This window comes from Ascaphus truei, chromosome 6, assembly GCF_040206685.1.
Source record: "Ascaphus truei isolate aAscTru1 chromosome 6, aAscTru1.hap1, whole genome shotgun sequence".
Taxonomy (NCBI): Eukaryota; Metazoa; Chordata; class Amphibia; order Anura; family Ascaphidae; genus Ascaphus; species Ascaphus truei.
In genome coordinates, this window is record NC_134488.1 from 73,450,718 (window position 1) to 73,470,581 (window position 19,864).

At 50.6% G+C, this 19,864-nt stretch overlaps 1 protein-coding gene across 5 annotated transcripts in view; it reads left to right on the forward strand.

Annotated features, from left to right (window-relative positions):
* The first annotated feature begins 3,000 nt into the window (after positions 1–3,000).
* Positions 3,001–19,864, forward strand: part of MIB2 (MIB E3 ubiquitin protein ligase 2) — a 98,752-nt gene continuing 81,888 nt past the window's right edge. For 2 of the 5 annotated variants that reach the window (XM_075604810.1, XM_075604813.1), the window contains exon 1: positions 3,483–3,503. Coding sequence is in view for 1 of the 5 variants with exons in the window: in XM_075604814.1 (XP_075460929.1) it covers positions 5,834–5,835 (2 nt within the window). In the remaining 4 variants the exon portion in view is untranslated. Of the gene's footprint in view, positions 3,159–3,482; positions 3,504–5,815; positions 5,836–19,864 lie in introns of those variants that run through there. The other 3 variants (XM_075604815.1, XM_075604812.1, XM_075604814.1) reach the window with 3 other exon arrangements.

Below are 19,864 nucleotides of genomic sequence, written 5' to 3' on the forward strand. Positions count from 1 at the left end.
GGGGGTTGGTGAAAATATTAAATACACTTACACGGCCATGTGCAAGCGGACACGGTAATGTGGTTTCTTTAAGCAATTCCAGTCACTCCCAACAACAGGTAATGGTGGTTTAGAGGGTTTTGAAATAAATATATAAATATATCTGTACTCACACGGCCATGTGTGAGTCCTTGCAGGAAATTGGTAACTTTGGGGTTAAATTAACCCATCTGCATCTCCCCCCAGTGTAGACTCTTCTTTGTTTGCAACCAACGTGGGATTCTAACTCCAGTCTTGGGCATCAGATGGGGACTCTCTCCAGTGGTGGTAGTAGGGGGGGGGAGTAGGTAGAGAAAGTGAGGCACGTTGTCAGTGGGGTTTAAAACACATTTATTAGTTTTAAAAGCAATTGGTACAACAAGACTCACATACATACATAGTGGTTGGACCCCTGGCCTCCTCGTGCAGTCCAGGATACAGTTTAAGCAGCCGTTATTGCCAATCACGCGTCCGTGATGCAGGAGGAAAAAAAACAAAAAACTTTTTCTCCTTATCTGCAATGGCTGCCTGGTTGATCCGGCTACGGGAGCCACGTTGGGCCAAATTCAGCAGGAACTTTAGAGCTACGCGTTTCGTCGAATCATCGACTTCCTCAGGCTCATATTCTGACGTGGAGGGGGTCTCTGAGTTTTATAAACCCCCTGTTTATAGAGGGGGTTTATAAAACTCAGAGACCCCCTCCACGTCAGAATATGAGCCTGAGGAAGTCGATGATTCGACGAAACGCGTAGCTCTAAAGTTCCTGCTGAATTTGGCCCAACGTGGCTCCCGTAGCCGGATCAACCAGGCAGCCATTGCAGATAAGGAGAAAAAGTTTTTTTTTTTTTTTCCTCCTGCATCACGGACGCGTGATTGGCAATAACGGCTGCTTAAACTGTATCCTGGACTGCACGAGGAGGCCAGGGGTCCAACCACTATGTATGTATGTGAGTCTTGTTGTACCAATTGCTTTTAAAACTAATAAATGTGTTTTAAACCCCACTGACAACGTGCCTCACTTTCTCTACCTACTCCCCCCCCCTACTACCACCACTGGAGAGAGTCCCCATCTGATGCCCAAGACTGGAGTTAGAATCCCACGTTGGTTGCAAACAAAGAAGAGTCTACACTGGGGGGAGATGCAGATGGGTTAATTTAACCCCAAAGTTACCAATTTCCTGCAAGGACTCACACATGGCCGTGTGAGTACAGATATATTTATATATTTATTTCAAAACCCTCTAAACCACCATTACCTGTTGTTGGGAGTGACTGGAATTGCTTAAAGAAACCACATTACCGTGTCCGCTTGCACATGGCCGTGTAAGTGTATTTAATATTTTCACCAACCCCCAGCAATATTGTTGTAACCACATTAATTTTATTGTATTTTATTGTTTTTTATTGTCAAATGTTTTTCTAATCCCACGCTCCCCCATTGCTTGTATGTCTCTTGAGGCTTCATTGTAATATACAAATTCAAACTAAATTGTAAGCTCTTTGGGTAGAGGCCCATAATAGTCTAGACCAGGGGGGCGCAAACTTTTTTCCCTGTGCCCCCCTGCCGGCGGTCCCCTCACTCCCGCGCCCCCCCTAACCCCCACTTACCTGCGCTCCGGCGTCATGACGTCACATTACCTCACGGCGTCGTTTTGACGCCGCGTTGCCATGGCGACGCAGGAAGGAAGCCGCCGGAGCCTAGGTAAGTAAAGGTTTACAGAGGCCCTTCAGCTCCCCCGGCACTTAATTTAAGTGCCTTCGGGAAGCGCGCGGGGCCTCTGTAAACACTGCGCCCCACCCCGCCGGCAGTCTCGCGCCCCCCAGTTTGCGCACCGCTGGTCTAGACAATGCCTGCATACAAAAAGAAAGCATCATACAGCATATGAATAGAAAATGTACATGCCAATAAAAATACATTGAAAACAGAAAAATTACAAAGAAACAGCTATTTTAAAGAAAAAATACTATGCAAAAATATTTAGAAATGCCATAAACAATGTATCACACTAAATAAAAAAGAACAAACACAATCACTTGGATACAAGAAATGTAAAATAACTTGAAGTATGTATGGATGTCTGTATTTATATCGTGCTTCAGAGTCGTAATACATGTGACAATCATATGACACAATGGGTCTTTTTTGATCTGGTTTGAAACTGATTGGCCGGCGAAGCCGGCCAATTCAGTTGAACAGCAATTCTACTTGTTACCAAGTAGAACAAAGATAAACCAGTCAAACAAAAATTAAATGAACCCAACAAGTGCACTGATGAAGTGCACTTAAAACAGAAGGGTTAAATCTGAAGAACCCTGATTGGTGGATACCGAGCAAAGCACCCCGCCTAACGCCCACTGGGAGGCAAACTCTGAAACCGTCCCAGTAGACTCGGCGTATGACACAATGGGAGAAGGAGCGTCTCAGTGAGTAAAGACACTGACTGACACTGAGTTTGAAGCAGGGGAGCCTTGTTCAATTCCCTGATGCTGGCTCCTTGTGACCTTGAGCAAGTCACTTTATCTCCCTGTGCCTCAGGCACCAAAAACATAGATTGTAAGCTCTATGGGGCAGGGACTGTCTGCAAAAATGTCTCTGTAAAGCACTATGTAAATACAAGAACATGCTAATATTATTATTATTAATAGAGTGCGTTAATAACATAATATATGTTAAACAGTTGAGTGAGAACTTTGTATTGTTAATTAGAGAAATGATTGGGCGGTCTTATATACTGCATACTATTTCTAATAGCCATTGGACAGTGAGCATTGTATTCCCCTGTTGCATTATTGCATTTCCCTGCTTACACAAAGCATGTCACATCACTGCAGAGAGCACTAGGGGAGCCCCGTCCAAACGACGCGGCTCCGCTCTCTTCAGCTTGCTGCCCCCACCCACTGGAGCTGGATATTGTAGTCTTTCTGACAGCTCCGGTCTCGTGCTTCAAAGAGGCCGCGAACTACAACTCCCAGCACCCCACCGCGAGCCCAGGGCTGAGCTGTTCATTCTGTCAGGAAGGAACGATAAAGCACAGGAGGGGAATGCAGGGATTGGGGGTCTGTGTGTCCTGAGCAGAATACAGGCAAAAGGGGCAGCAGTGACAGGGGGAGAGACACGTGCTGCGCCCACCCGGTTGGGGGTAAGTACCGCATGAGCATGTTGCATTGCAGCCCATTAACACGAAGGGGCTTTGCACAGGGTGACTCAGAGCTGACAGTTATTGATATGGAGCAGGGCTGGGTGCTTTCAGGTGACAGGTGATGACACTTTGGGTGTTTTGTGTTTACCTGCAACTCGGGTTTAGTGCATTGGGATCTGGGAGGGGCTCTGTTTATGAATCATTAGACAAACTAGCAAGCCATCGAGGGGTTAATGTTGCTATACTTTCTATTTGTCTTAACATTTTTTGTCAAATGTCAAACTGTTACCTAATTATATCCAACATAAGAGAAATAGAAAGACCCCTCACTGCATCTACATCTTTGTAAGTATGAGCAATGTATGTCTGCCCCTTCTAGCACTAACAAAGGGTTAATGGCAGTGAATTAACTTGACTTGTAAAAGGGTGATCACGTTGCAGTCAGTGGGTTCAGCTGATGTAATTTAGAAGGCTAATATGTGAATAAATAGACAGGGAAAGGAGGATGTGAATGTAATGAGAATAAGGATTACGGTCAGAGACATTATTGTATTTAGTCATTTGTAATACATAAGCTATCATTTATGTTTAGCTGGGAGCAGATGCTGCCATGAAGATTTTTTTTGTTTGTTTGTTTCATTGATACCATGAGAATGTATAGCAGCCACAATGTTTAGCAAAATGTAAATAGATCTGCTCCTTACTTATAAACCCCCCAGGTTTGTAGGGCTTTTTTTTTTGTGATAATGGAATAACCCATTAAACTGTCCCAGTGACCATCTGGTAACCAAACATAGAAAATGACAGCAGATTAGAACCACTTGCCCACCTACTGTAGTTTGCCCATTGCCCTATATAAAACCTCAGACTAGCCTAGTTGATCCTTGACTTGCTTTTATACTTTGGATAGCCTTCTGTCTATCCCAAACACTGGTGAACAATAAACCATTTATTTCCCTGCCACTGGGTCTTGCAATGAATTTCAGGGTAGAGGCCAAGTCAGTCCGTACCCCCAGTAATGATTTGAGGGGGGGGGAGGTCAAAGGCTTTTTGTATTATCACCAGGCTTTTTGTGATCACATTTTCTATATTAAAACAAAGTAGGATGGTTGAAATTGTGCAGCCACGCAGTACAGTATACAGTGTGTATTATGTATAGTACATTGTACATACGTCAGCATGTTCATTGTCCAGGGGATGAGGGGGAAAAGAGACCAAGATGTGACTTGCTGCTTTTAACCCTATCGTTGCCGGTGACACATTGCTCTGCATCCCACACTCGTGCTTGTTTTGCTGTATTGATTCTATATGATGGGGCTTCTCAACTGGTGGCCTTGAAGTGACCCTTAGACTTCTTCTCCTGCTAATTTCTTACCAGTGACGGCTGAGATTATACAGCTTGCCCTCACGTGCCAACCTCAAATTGACTATGCCTATAAGGCTGAGTCCCCGCTGGTGCTGAGCGCGCTTGTAGAGCGCTCCAAGCATGAGCGCCGGGTGTCCTGTCATTTTACGCGCGCGGGAGGGTGGGGGGGCATTGAGCGCGCTGTAAAGTTAGATTTTTTTTGTTTACATAAGGGCCGAGCGCCGGTGAGCGTGTGCCCGCGCGTGAGCGGGGACTTGTATCTATATATGTAAGTAACCTCAGCGCTAGCAGGGATGCAGCCTAAAAGGCCGCTCCATGTGCACACGCACGACCGCGATTTGAAGAGACAGAAAAATGTTGTCTTTTCAAGCACCGCCGCGTGACGTCAGCGTCATGTGAGCTGGTTCAGCCAATAAGGGCGAACCAGTTTTGTGACGCCACGCCTCCAGATTGCCTACCCAATCTCCTGCAGCCATAGTCACAGATCGCTGGGGGTGCGGGAGGCTATTCGCGCGGGCGCACAGGCTGTATAATATAAGCAGCTACATGCATTTTTTTTTTTTCACTCTGATACTCACTTGTTAAAGCAATGTAAATGTATTTGGTACCGTTGTTATAGATCTTGCAAAATGTTTAAATATTATCATTTGTGAGTCTTCAACGCATTTAAAATTACATACGGCTGTGGTTCTTCAACTCTAATTTGGGTTCTGATCTGGCCCCTTAGTAGAACGTGTTGAAGAGTCCTGGCGTGTCCATAGTAATAAGTGATAGAATTGTCCTCCAATATAATACCGATTACTCTTTTTAAAGTGGTTAGTGAGGGCTCCAGATGATTGTTTTTATCTGTGGGAAAATTATTGTTCTTTTAGTTGTGGTTATATTTTAGGGTTCTCTTTTTGGGGACTGGCATAGTATTACCGTACCCTGTATGCTACTTTTACCTTTCTTGGGTCTGGTTATTAAAAACCCAAGGCTGCAGAACTGGTGCAATAGTGGTGCATAAAATAATACCACACTTCTTGAAAAAAAAGTCACATTGAAAGTAATGAAATTTTTTTGCAATGACTTATCGGCAGCTGTTTTTGCAACATCATCGACCCAGGTTGGCAGGAGACTTTGATAAATGACCCTGCTTGTATCATTAATGCAGAGCAAAAGGCAAGTGAATGTCATTCATAAATGCAGTACATTCTCAAAATAAACTTACGGCAGCACTCTGCACTCTCTCCCTCTCTACGCACACGCAGTTATTTTTACAGTATTGGATTGATCGTACATCAGGAAAGCCTCCCCTCCTTTGCATGAAATGTAAGTTAAACGTTTGCAAACTACAAATGCACTAGGATGGGGAAAAACATGACGCCCATTCATTGGGTCAGTAGCAAAAAAACGTTCCCACAAACTAAGAAAGGGTCTCAGAAAACAAACAAAATCAGAGGTATGCTGGGTTAATTTAGGCAGTATCCCTAGGTACAAACATGCTAGTCATTAAGAGAGATTAATACCACTTTATATGTTATAACTGTTTGCAGTTGCAATGTAAAGACCACAAGGCTTGCAGTGAAGTGCATGCATTTGTGGGCATGGTTAAGGTATATTGGTGGTTCCCAATCTTTTTTACATTGTGCCCCAGCTAGAAAATATTTGTTCGGATAACCCCTAATTAATCAATCTTATTACCTACTCATCAGACTATTGATAACAAAACAGTTTTACCGATCCCAGCCAGTATAGTGTCCTGAGCTTGTGGGGGGAACACGCATACTTGGGCCCCTAACTGCACCTCGGTGTGTGCAGAAAGGATGGGTGGTATAGCGGTCAATTACTGTGGGAACTTCCAAAGTCACACCCCACAATGTACCTCACGATTTTCCAGCTCTCTGATTGGTTAGTCTGCGTTTAAATAAGGAAACTAGTTACTGACAGGGTATCACGGACCCCTGACGAAGCAGCCAAGCGAAACACGAACGCGTTGAGTCCTGACCCCCTGTATGCCCTGGATCTGAAGTGCCTGAGGATCGGCGCCATTACGTGGGACCGCCGATCATAGGAGCAGGAGAGCCCAGAAGTGAGAGTCACAGCCTGTCACCGCGGAGAAGCCGCCAGCGCACCGTCCGCTCTGCAGCAGCTGACTGTCTATTGGACTACCACACTCCAGCACTAGGCACTTCTCCAGGACTATCGTACAATGCCCCTGCATGGGGCTTCCTTTGTTTTAACGGTTCACTGCACTCCCTGATTCCCCTGCCGTAACACCCCAGAATGCCCTGCTGCTGGATGCAAACCGTTACTTTAAAATAACAATTTTTCCCCAGAAGCCTATATAAGTTTAATGCCTATGTAACACCCCTATCCCGCTGATCGTGATATCAACAGTAGGAGATGTCCTTGGTGCTCACCTGTTGGTACTATTTGGATTCTGAGCCCTCACTGAGTGCGAGCTTGGGGTATGATTTGGCAGCGCCTCCACCTGAAGGAGTCTGGCCAGAGCCAGGGATAATCCCTCACAGGAACTTCAGTTACTGAATAAGCACGCGTAAGCAACAGCGTAAACATGCTTATACTTTACCAACAGAAACACAACCGTGGGTATAACGCACACACCATAACAACAATAACAAGAGAAACATTATTGTGGCACATAGTACTGCGTCCCACTGTCTCCAGCCCTGGAGATGTCCGTGCTAACTCTTATCCCCTCCCTGAAGGATGCCATGCATGTGCAGCCCACAATTTGGTACCCGTAATACTCCGGAGAATGTTGGAGGTAGCGCTACCCCTGTAGTACTGTGATACTGTTGGGTACCTTTTTATGTAGCTGGGGCAAAGGTGGTCTGACTCCTTCCGAGACAGACTTTGTGCCGCGGTGCAGGGCCTCCGACCACACTCGCCTCACACCAGGCCGCAGCACGCGTGGTCTTGGAAGAGTGAAGTCTATCTCCATTGATCCAATCCCCTGCTTCTTGGGTCACAACCGGATCTCTAAGTGAGTTGCCCTAGCACCCTACAACCCACAAACTGTAGATGACTCAGGGCCTATCTGGGACCTCAGGGGAAAACTGTCTACGCCTGGGAGACCTAATATGGCTCCTGGGACAAACTTCCTTTTGATCTCCCGGTCTCCTCAGCACTGACTCCTTCCTGTGTCACACAGCATGTATCCAGTCTTGAAGGGCATGCCATTCACAAGATGGCCACCGCAGTAAGCCAGTAAACAATGTCCTGGGACTACGGGAGCTCAGGTTTGCGTTTCCTTCTTGCTAACTTATTGCCAAAGATGGCAATAAAGTAACGGAAATGTAATAAGGATTTTATATGAGATGACGCTTTCCCTTTTTAGTATAATCAGTTTAGGCGCCCTATACATTATAGCAGGGGTGCACAAATATTTTTCCCCTCCTTGTCTCCGGCGTCAAGTAACGCCGGACCCTGTGGCCATCGCGACGTATCACCGGAGACAAGGTAAGGGAAGTTACAGAGGCCTCATGCGATTTCCCCCCCGGTATTTAATTGAAATGCCTCGGGGAAGAGCGCGGGGCCTCCAAGTGCCGCGCGCACCCCTGCATTAAAGAGTAAAACCATTTCCCAGAACTGGAAAAGCACAATTTGCACGATTGTCACTAAAATGTTCCCCAGCTTCACTGTATATTGAACATGGCCTTATTATGAGAGTAAGAAAGTACAAATGGATGTTTGGCAGGGCTGGAGGGGGAGGGGGGGGTGCAGAAGAGATGGCACCTTCGTTCCAGAGATCGGGGGAGGGGGGAATGTAGATGAAATAAGAAATTGGCAAATTCAATTTATATATGTAACTATTTTTTTTTAAAGATTTATTTTAATTAATATAGTCCTGCTAACACCACCTATCGACCAAGTACTGTAATTAACTATTTTTCATACAGATGTAGCCAGCTTTACTGTCTCCAGCTCTGCAACTGCTTGTTGTGAGGTAACCGTACCCTAACCGCAAGCAGCAGTAAAGTTGGCTACATCTAAGATTATCACAGCAAGGGTCCCTGCTTTGAATGGGAAACCCCTGCTGAGGTGATCACTAGCCAAGCTTTCCTCAGCTCCTTGCATCAGCATTGTCCCAGCCTGGTCTGAAAGTGCAACCAGCAAGGTCTTCTGGGATTTGTAGTCTTCGCAGTGATGCTAGTGCCATTATATGACACATCTAGCCAAATAAGGGCACTCTGACATCACTGACCTGCTGCAAGGGTTCATGGGAGTTGTCGTTTCTAGCAGGGAAATACCCCTGCTAGTGTTGAACTCCCAGGAACCCATGCAAAAAGGTCAGCGACCCTTGACTTTTGGTTAATTCAAACTTTACGTTCATGTTCATTTTAAGAGAAACTGCACTGAGCCCGATTGGTGTTGGTGAAAGCTGGACAATAAAAAAAACTTAAATAGTCTGAGAAAGATGACACTGACGGGGACGTCCTCATCCCCGAGCCTCCCAGTCCCAAGGCATCGACTTCTAAATCTACAGAACTTCGAGAGAGTCAAAATTCCATGAGTGATATTGCAGATTGTTGGACCCGTGAAATGTTTTTTTTAACAAAGAATATCCATGAATTATGACAAAATAAAACAATAGGATGAAGTGTGTTGCAACGTCTCATTTGGGGGCCGAACAAATCCGTGGAATACATCTATCTCAAGAATGGAGTAATTTTGAAATCCAATTAAGTGGTACTAATAGCAACCAATTGAAAGAATTAAAGGGAACATTCAAACACAAAAAGTGGTCAAACGCAGATTGCATGTCAAAAATTTTTAAATACAGCAAATAAACAAACAATAGAACAAACAATCTATAAATCATGGAAGATACAGGAAGAAAAAACATGCACAATTTTTAGAACCATTTATAATATTGTCCAAAAAGGTAGACCTTTTACAGATATGGAACATGGCATTGTAGTGCACGAAATCAACGGAATTGATTTGGGTCAAGTTTTACATTCCTGAAAAATCTTGCGCAGATATTGCAAGTCACATCCCACAGGAAATGCGTAAGGCGCAAAATACTGTATTCTGAATAAAAAAAAATCTACATGTTATGGTGGTTGAATCAACTATAATCAATGGCAAAACTGTTCTTGTCATTTGCTTAGGGACCCCTGTTGCTGAATCTGACGATATTTACAATGTGGTGCAAAATCGAAAAACATTTATGAAGCACTTTTAGACTGTCTAAATAATTCAGGATTTTTGATGCAATATCTGAAGGAAAATGCCATTTGTTTTGCATCTGATTGTGTATCGGTTATGCTCGGAGGAAATGCTGGAGTTGCGAAATTGTTCCTCAATGATTTCCCTAATGCAACTATTTGGCTCTGTTAATCACAGACTTCTCACTCCCACATTAATAGTAACAGATATATCTATATCTCACAGACATCCCTCGATATACACCATCGCCGTGTGAGGAGGTGCAGGGAGATATGGTCGCTGTGTGAGGTGGAGGTGCAGGGAGGTGGGGGGGGTCGCTGTGTGAGGTGGAGGTGCAGGGAGATGGGGGGGATTGCTGTGTGAGGTGGAGGTGCAGGGAGATGGGGGGATCGCTGTGTGAAGTGGTGGTGCAGGGAGATGGGGGGGGGGGATCCCTGTGTGAAGTGGTGGTGCAGGGAGATGGGGGGGTCGCTGTGTGAGGTGGTGGTGCAGGGAGATGGGGGGGTCGCTGTGTGAGGTGGTGGTGCAGGGAGATGGGGGGGTCGCTGTGTGAGGTGGTGGTGCAGGGAGATGGGGGGGATCGCCGTGGGAGATGAGGGTGCAGGGAGATGGGGGGGGGGTTACCATCTGAGGTGGTGCAGGGAGATGGAGGGGATCGCCGTGGGGGTGCAGGGAGATGGGGGGGGATCGCTGTGTGAGGTGGTGGTGCAGGGAGAAGGGGGGGTCGCTGTGTGAGGTGGTGGTGCAGGGAGATGGGGGGGTCGCTGTGTGAGGTGGTGGTGCAGGGAGATGGGGGGGGTCGCTGTGTGAGGTAGTGGTGCAGGGTGATGGGGGGGGAATCGCTGTGTGAGGTGGTGGTGCAGGGAGATGGGGGGGTCGCTGTGTGAGGTGGTGCAGGGAGATGGGGGTCACCGTGTGAGGTGGGGGTGCAGGGAGATTGGGGGGGGTCACCGTGTGAGGTGGGGGTGCAGGGAGATTGGGGGGATCGCCGTGGGAGATGGGTCACCGTGTGAGGTGGTGGTGCAGGGAGATGGGGCGGGGGGGGGGGGGATCGCCGTGTGAGGTGGTGGTGTAGGGAGATTGGGGGGGTCGCTGTGTGAGGTGGTGGTGCAGGGATATTGGGGGGATCGCCGTGGGAGATGGGGTGCAGGGAGATGGGGGGGTCACTGTGTGAGGTGGTGGTGCAGGGAGATGGGGGGGGGGGAAATCGCTGTTTGTGGAGGTGCAGGGAGATGGGGGGGGTCGCTGTGTGAGGTGGTGCAGGGAGATGGGGGGGTCGCTGTGTGAGGTGGAGGTGTAGGGAGATGGGGGGGTCGCTGTGTGCTGTGGAGGTGCAGGGAGAAGGGGGGTCGCTGTGAGGTGGAGGTGCAGGGAGATGGGGGTGGGTCGCTGTGAGGTGGAGGTGCAGGGAGATTGGGGGGATCGCCGTGGGAGATGGGGGGGTCACCGTGTGAGCTGGTGGTGCAGGGAGATGGGGGGTGGATTGTCACGGTAGCTTGTGACAGGTTGTAATTTACACCAAAACTATATATAAATATATATATACCTGGGTTTGAACTGGGACGAGACTTAGATATGATAAATATAATTTTATTCCTTGATAAAGGTGAACACAGCAGATTATACAAATAACAACAAAATATAGACACTTACTTAAAGATTAGGACAGAAGGCCATCAGGACACAGACTTGGCCACTTCTCCCAGATTTCAGTTGACATCACAGCAAAACAGGCAGGATACATGCATGCATGAAGATCATTTGCATCAAGACAATGAAGAACATGAACAACATGAAGAACTTTGCATGAACAACATGAAGAACTTGCAAAACATGAACAACCTGGGCAAAGGGTGGCTTTGACTTATATACTATGTCAAACTCATCTCTTTAACCCTAGGTGCCGCGACGGCTAGCAAAAAGTCTTTGAAGCTCTTTTGGCTTCCATTGAAGTGTGAATTACCACATTTACAAAAACATCCACTTCCCTTGGTCCCTAGGCCAAGCATAAACAATTAGCAATTTGGTCTTTGATGACCAGGCTTGTAAATTCTAGCCTTTCCTGCTCATCACAACAGGGGTTCCTCAGAACTCAACCAAAATTTCATATTTACTGCAAATCATTGCCTAACTCCCGTTCCGTAATACCTACAAGCAGAGGAGACCTATTAATACATCCCGTCCCACCTGACGCTCGCAGAGAGACCCAACATTACAGTGTAATATGAAAATTAATAGAGATATTAATATCTGGCATTTACTAGCGGTTAAATATACAATGTTTAGACTCAAAAGATCGGCTAACTCCCACGGATACACATATGTAATTCTTAGCCTTTTCAGCCAAGGACATCTCATAATATTCTTATATTTAATAAGGACACCCATTCAGATATCCTGCTTGGGGTAGCTCCACCCTGGCCCCATCAATAAAACATTTTGAAGCAGGGAGGACATTTGTCATGTTCCCTCCTGCAGGAAACCTTGGTGTGTAAGTGTGAGTTACCACGTTTACAAAAACATCCTCTTCATTGCTTCCTGGGTCTTGCATAGCAATTAGGTAATCACTCTCTTGATTACTAGGTATCACACCTAGCCCAGACCTCTCTTTTGATATGCATTTCCAGAGAGGAAGCTTGCATATCAAACGTGAATAGACTCATGAGTCACAGCAGTTGGCCTGTACATTTTAAAAACTGCAGAAAGTCACTTTATCAAAAATATATGTCCCTCTTTATGACAAAGTTATATTTTTAATATGTGTGTACTTGGGGGGTGACCTGGAGGCTGTACCCCCAAGGCTCAGGGTCCTGGCTTACTCTGTTACCAAATTACCAGTTTTCAGGTAACTGTTTATTCAGCACTGCATATAAGATTAACCCCTTAAGTCCCAGTGGGTGGGTTATGCAGACACTGACCCAGCAACAATACATTTTACACAGGGGAATAAGCATTTTCATGTTATAACAAGGGTTAAATCACATTTCTGGACCTCAGCCCAGTTAATCCCTTGTCTCCCTGGCGAGGTTAGAGGGGGGCCCTTGGAGAGTAACCCCGTTAATCCCGGGCCAAACCCTCACTATCGTCACACCTCCCCGGCTCATTGGGGCCCTGGTGCCCCAGTTGCCTCCCCCAGGCACTGGGGTACCACTGGCGCCCTTGACGCCCTCAATACGTCCTGAGGGATTGGCCTGGCAAAATTGTCCTCCGGCAATGACCAGTACACAGTGGATTGTAAAGTCCAGATCCTGCAAAGCCGGGCATTCTCCTTTGCCTCCCTCTGCCCCCCACCCAGTGCCTTGGGAACCAAGTCCATGGTGAAAGGGGCTCCTGTGCAGCCTATGCTGCACATTGCCCAGAGACTGGCATATCTCTGCACCAACAGGAGACCAGCTATCAAGCACAGACCGTCGCTTTCCTGTCAACCAAGTCTGGGAAAGGGTTATGTCACTATTCTGTAGGGACCCTACCTGCCCTGGCTCAGTGCCAACCTGTAGCTGCTCCGCTATACTCCTGACTCTCCTCCCTGGCTGCCTATCTACCCACAGCCCCTCCTTTGGGAACCCTGGGGACTCTGTCAGGGGGTCACTCCTGGCCCGTCAGAGCAAGGGACTTTCTGCATACCTAGCCCATCTTTCGCTTCTGCCAGCTGCCTGACTCCCCACTGACTTCCTATCTTCCCCTGCTTCCCAGGGCCTCCCTGCCTAGTCTCCCCTAGGCCCAGCACCTCAGCCCCTGCTGATGACTCCTGCTGCTTACCTCCCTGCAGCCCACCTGCACTCCTCTCCTCCCTGGGCAATCCAGACCCTGGAACTACCTGAGTGCACCTACCTCCCTGACCTTGTCTCCCCCTTACCAGGGATGAGCTCAGGGGCACCTCTCCAGATGCAACCGCCTTAGCGCTTGGCTGGCAGGTATCCCTGGGGTGGCAAAAACTGGCCACTGCCCATGATACCCCCAGCCCATAGCTAGGCTGCAACAGGGGGTTGCTGATCTGAGAAACCCCCTGGAGCTCTGCCAGGGTAACGGGAAACTCTAGCTGCAATACCTGCTGCTGGCTACCACTAGCCCTCCTTCTCTCACTGAGATCTGCTGCTGGCTACCTACCTGCAGCCTCCCCTCACTCCGCTTCTCCCTAGCTAACCCTAACCTGGGTCTTAGGGACACCTGAGTGAGGCCATCTCCCTGACACCGTGTCCCCCTTACCAGGGATGAGCTCAGGGTTGCTGGTGCAGATGCACCCACCTTAGCTCTTGGCTGGCAGGTAATCCGGGGGTGGTCTAACTTTGCCACAACCCCGGACACCTCCAGCCCATAGCAAGGCTGCAACAGTGCGGCTCTTAACTGAGAGTCCCCTTGCTGCTCCACCAGGGTAATGGGGACGTCTAGCTGCCCTACAAGCTGCTCGTCCTTCCCCTCCCCTGGTACCCCTATCTCCTGCCACCTCCCGGTCACCCCTATAGTGAAACAACAGGGTACAGTCATAGGGAAACATAAGTCAGAGTCAGTCTGCGACTTGGCCTGGCTTACCTTGCTGGTCCCCGCAGAGACCGCCGCCTTCGTTGGTCCCAATTGCAGGGGGACTGGAGCGGCCGCCGCCGGCCCCATCTGGGCTGGGCAGCACCGGGCCGCTGCCGTAACAGCGCCCGGGTTGGGTACAGGTAAAACGGTGCAGGACAAGGGTCCCAGGTCTTTGTGGAGGAACACAGCTCCATGCAAACTTGGTAAAATAACCCCCTCCCGCAAACCCTGTCCCTCCCCCCAAATAAAACTGCCGCCGGCAGGATGACGGCGCGGCGGCGTCTTCTCTGCCGCCGCCGCTGGTTCTCCGCCGGGATCAGGTGGATGGCCGCTGCTCTCCGCCGCTGTTGCTGATGCAGCCCGTCCAGGTTCTCCAGGAGACGTCCCGAGGAGGGTTGTCGCCCCGGCTGGGCGGGAGCCATCAGAGGATGCCGCTAACTGGGTCATCTGTTCCGCAGCTCGTGAGCATTGGCCCTGAGGGGCTTCTTCGCCTGACCGCGCACGGTCAGGGCACTGGGCATTATTGTGGCCCATTTGTTGGCAGTGCCGCAGCAACTGCTGGTGCTTCTCCGCCACCGGTGAACTAACCCCAGCAAGGGGCAACGGAGTCCAGAGCGGAGTTGCCTGAGCGCCGGGCTCTGGGAGGGGATAAGCGGGTCGGATCATTGCCAGCTTCAGCTGCTCGAGCCGCTCTGCTGGGGACATCTCTCCCTGCGCAAACATCAGGGCCAGCAATTCTGGGTAAAATGGACTGGCCGCCGCAACGGCCAATACCTCTCCTGGTGCAAGACTTCCATGGTCTCCGAGACCACCCGCTCCCTCCACAAGTCTCTGCCGTCCCGGAGCTGGGTCCCTTCCCTGCTCTCCGGGCGGTGTGATGGTTACAGCAGCTGCAGCTGTGGATCTTTGCTCAGCCTGCCGGGTTTCATGCTCACCGATTGCTGTCTCTCTCAGCCTTGCTGGCTGCTGGTCCCCGCGCCGACTTGATGCACTCCTCTGGTCTCAGTGCCCGGCTCCAGTCAGACGGATGGCCGGCACTTTGGTTCTGGAGGAAATGCTTCTCACAAGTAGGGGAACAGTGAGGAGGTGCCATATCTTGTGTTATATGTTGTACACTGTGTGTTCAATATCTTTAGTCCCAGGAACTTGCAATTACCATCAAGTTCCCACTGGATCACAGTACCCCGCAGAATACTGTAATCCAGGTCCAGTTCAGTCCCGCCAGCTGCCACCAGTTAATTACAAGCTTGTCACGGTAGCTTGTGACAGGTTGTAATTTACACCAAAACTATATATAAATATATATATACCTGGGTTTGAACTGGGACGAGACTTAGATATGATAAATATAATTTTATTCCTTGATAAAGGTGAACACAGCAGATTATACAAATAACAACAAAATATAGACACTTACTTAAAGATTAGGACAGAAGGCCATCAGGACACAGACTTGGCCACTTCTCCCAGATTTCAGTTGACATCACAGCAAAACAGGCAGGATACATGCATGCATGAAGATCATTTGCATCAAGACAATGAAGAACATGAACAACATGAAGAACTTTGCATGAACAACATGAAGAACTTGCAAAACATGAACAACCTGGGCAAAGGGTGGCTTTGACTTATATACTATGTCAAACTCATCTCTTTAACCCTAGGTGCCGCGACGGCTAGCAAAAAGTCTTTGAAGCTCTTTTGGCTTCCATTGAAGTGTGAATTACCACATTTACAAAAACATCCACTTCCCTTGGTCCCTAGGCCAAGCATAAACAATTAGCAATTTGGTCTTTGATGACCAGGCTTGTAAATTCTAGCCTTTCCTGCTCATCACAACAGGGGTTCCTCAGAACTCAACCAAAATTTCATATTTACTGCAAATCATTGCCTAACTCCCGTTCCGTAATACCTACAAGCAGAGGAGACCTATTAATACATCCCGTCCCACCTGACGCTCGCAGAGAGACCCAACATTACAGTGTAATATGAAAATTAATAGAGATATTAATATCTGGCATTTACTAGCGGTTAAATATACAATGTTTAGACTCAAAAGATCGGCTAACTCCCACGGATACACATATGTAATTCTTAGCCTTTTCAGCCAAGGACATCTCATAATATTCTTATATTTAATAAGGACACCCATTCAGATATCCTGCTTGGGGTAGCTCCACCCTGGCCCCATCAATAAAACATTTTGAAGCAGGGAGGACATTTGTCATGTTCCCTCCTGCAGGAAACCTTGGTGTGTAAGTGTGAGTTACCACGTTTACAAAAACATCCTCTTCATTGCTTCCTGGGTCTTGCATAGCAATTAGGTAATCACTCTCTTGATTACTAGGTATCACACCTAGCCCAGACCTCTCTTTTGATATGCATTTCCAGAGAGGAAGCTTGCATATCAAACATGAATAGACTCATGAGTCACAGCAGTTGGCCTGTACATTTTAAAAACTGCAGAAAGTCACTTTATCAAAAATATATGTCCCTCTTTATGACAAAGTTATATTTTTAATATGTGTGTACTTGGGGGGGTGACCCGGAGGCTGTACCCCCAAGGCTCAGGGTCCTGGCTTACTCAGTTACCAAATTACCAGTTTTCAGGTAACTGTTTATTCAGCACTGCATATAAGATTAACCCCTTAAGTCCCAGTGGGTGGGTTATGCAGACACTGACCCAGCAACAATACATTTTACACAGGGGAATAAGCATTTTCATGTTATAACAAGGGTTAAATCACATTTCTGGACCTCAGCCCAGTTAACCCCTTGTCTCCCTGGCGAGGTTAGAGGGGGGCCCTTGGGGAGTAACCCCGTTAATCCCGGGCCAAACCCTCACTATCGTCACAGGGGTCGCTGTGTGAGGTGGTGCAGTGAGATGGGGGGGGGGAGGATCGCTGTGTGAGGTGGTGCAGGGAGATGGGGGGATCCCTGTGAGGTGGAGGTGCAGGGAGATGGGGGGTGTCGCTGTGTGAGGTGGAGGTGCAGGGAGATGGGGGGCGGTCGCTGTGTGAGGTGGAGGTGCAGGGAGATGGGGGGGGGGGGGGTCACTGTGTGAGGTGGTGCAGGGAGATGGGGGATCCCTGTGTGAGGTGGAGGTGCAGGGAGATGGGGGATCCCTGTGTGAGGTGGAGGTGCAGGGAGATTGGGGGGATCGCCGTGGGAGATGGGGGGGGGGTCACCGTGTGAGCTGGTGGTACAGTGAGATGGGGTGGGGGGATCGCTGTGTGAGGTGGTGTAGTGAGATGGGGGGGTCGCTGATTGAGGTGGTGGTGCAGGGAGATGGGGGGGGTCGCTGTGTGAGGTGGTGCAGTGAGATGGGGGGATCACTGTGTGAGGTGGTGGTGCAGGGAGATGGGGGGATCGCTGTGTGAGGTGGAGGGGCAGAAACATGGGGGGTCGCTGTGTGAGGTGGTGGTGCAGGGAGATGGGGGGGTCGCTGTGTGAGGTGGTGGTGCAGGGAGATGGGGGGTCGCTGTGTGAGGTGGTGGTGCAGGGAGATGGGGGGATCGCTGTGTGAGGTGGTGGTGCAGGGAGATGGGGGGATCGCTGTGTGAGGTGGTGGTGCAGAGAGATGGGGGGATCGCTGTGTGAGGTGGAGGTGCAAGGAGATGGGGGGATCGCTGTGTGAGGTGGAGGTGCAAGGAGATGGGGGGATCGCTGTGTGAGGTGGAGGTGCAAGGAGATTGGGGGTCACTGTGTGAGGTGGTGGTGCAGGGAGATGGGGGGGTCGCTGTGTGAGGTGGTGGTGCAGGGAGATGGGGGGGTCGCTGTGTGAGGTGGTGGTGCAGGGAGATGGGGGGGTCGCTGTGTGAAGTGGTGGTGCAGGGAGATGGGGGGTCGCTGTGTGAGGTGGTGGTGCAGGGAGATGGGGGGGTCACTGTGTGAGGTGGTGGTGCAGGGAGATGGGGGGGTCGCTGTGTGAGGTGGTGGTGCATGGAGATGGGGGGGGGTCGCTGTGTTAAGTGGTGGTGCAAGGAGATGGGGGGGTCACTGTGTGAGGTGGTGGTGCAGGGAGATGGGGGGGTCGCTGTGTGAGGTGGTGGTGAAGGGAGATGGGGGGGTCGCTGTGTGAGGTGGTGGTGCAGGGAGATGGGGGGGGATCGCCGTGTGAGGTGGTGGTGCAGGGAGATGGAGGGGATCGCCGTGGGGGTGCAGGGAGATGGGGGGGGAGATCGCCGTTGGGGTGCATGGAGATGGAGGGGATCGCCGTGGGAGGGCAGGGAGATGGGGGGGATCGCCGTGGGGGTGCAGGGAGATGGGGGGGGGGGATTGCTGTGTGAGGTGGTGAAGGGAGATGGGGGGGTCGCTGTGTGAGGTGGTGGTGCAGGGAGATGGGGGGGTCGCTGTGTGAGGTGGTGGTGCAGGGAGATGGGAGGGGGGGGGTCACCGTGTGAGGTGGTGGTGAAGGGAGATGGGGGGGTCGCTGTGTGAGGTGGTGGTGCAGGGAGATGGGGGGGTCGCTGTGTGAGGTGGTGGTGCAGGGAGATGGGGGGGGATCGCCGTGTGAGGTGGTGGTGCAGGGAGATGGAGGGGATCGCCGTGGGGGTGCAGGGAGATGGGGGGGGGAGATCGCCGTTGGGGTGCATGGAGATGGGGGGGAGATCGCCGTTGGGGTGCAGGGAGATGGAGGGGATCGCCGTGGGGGGGCAGGGAGATGGGGGGGGGTGGATCGCCGTGGGGGTGCAGGGAGATGGGGGGGGGGATTGCTGTGTGAGGTGGTGGTGAAGGGAGATGGGGGGGGTCGCTGTGTGAGGTGGTGGTGCAGGGAGATGGGGGGGTCGCTGTGTGAGGTGGTGGTGCAGGGAGATGGGAGGGGGGGTCACCGTGTGAGGTGGTGGTGCAGGGAGATGGGGGGGGGGGGATCGCCGTGTGAGGTGGTGGTGCAGGGAGATGGGGGGGGATCGCCGTGTGAGGTGGTGGTGCAGGGAGATGGAGGGGATCGCCGTGGGGGTGCAGGGAGATGGGGGGGGAGATCGCCGTGGGGGTGCAGGGAGATGGAGGGGATCGCCGTGGGGGGGCAGGGAGATGGGGGGGGATTGCTGTGTGAGGTGGTGGTGCAGGGAGATGGAGGGGATCGCTGTGGGGGTGCAGGGAGATGGGGGGGGTCGCTGTGTGAGGTGGTGGTGCAGGGAGATGGAGGGGATCGCCGTGGGGGTGCAGGGAGATTGGGGGGATCCCTGTGTGAAGTGGTGGTGCAGGGAGATGGAGGGGATCGCTGTGTGAGGTGGTGCAGGGAGATGGGGGGGTCGCTGTCTGAGGTGGTGCAGGGAGATGGGGGAGGGGGATCCCTGTGTGAGGTGGTGGTGCAGGGAGATGGAGGGGATCGCCGTGGGGGTACAGGGAGATTGGGGGGATCCCTGTGTGAGGAGGTGGTGCAGGGAGATGGGGGGGGATTGCTGTGTGAGGTGGTGGTGCAGGGAGATGGAGGGGATCGCTGTGGGGGTGCAGGGAGATGGGGGGGATCGCTGTGTGAGGTGGTGGTGCAGGGAGATGGAGGGGATCGCCGTGGGGGTGCAGGGAGATTGGGGGGATCCCTGTGTGAAGTGGTGGTGCAGGGAGATGGAGGGGATCGCTGTGTGAGGTGGTGCAGGGAGATGGGGGGGTCGCTGTCTGAGGTGGTGCAGGGAGATGG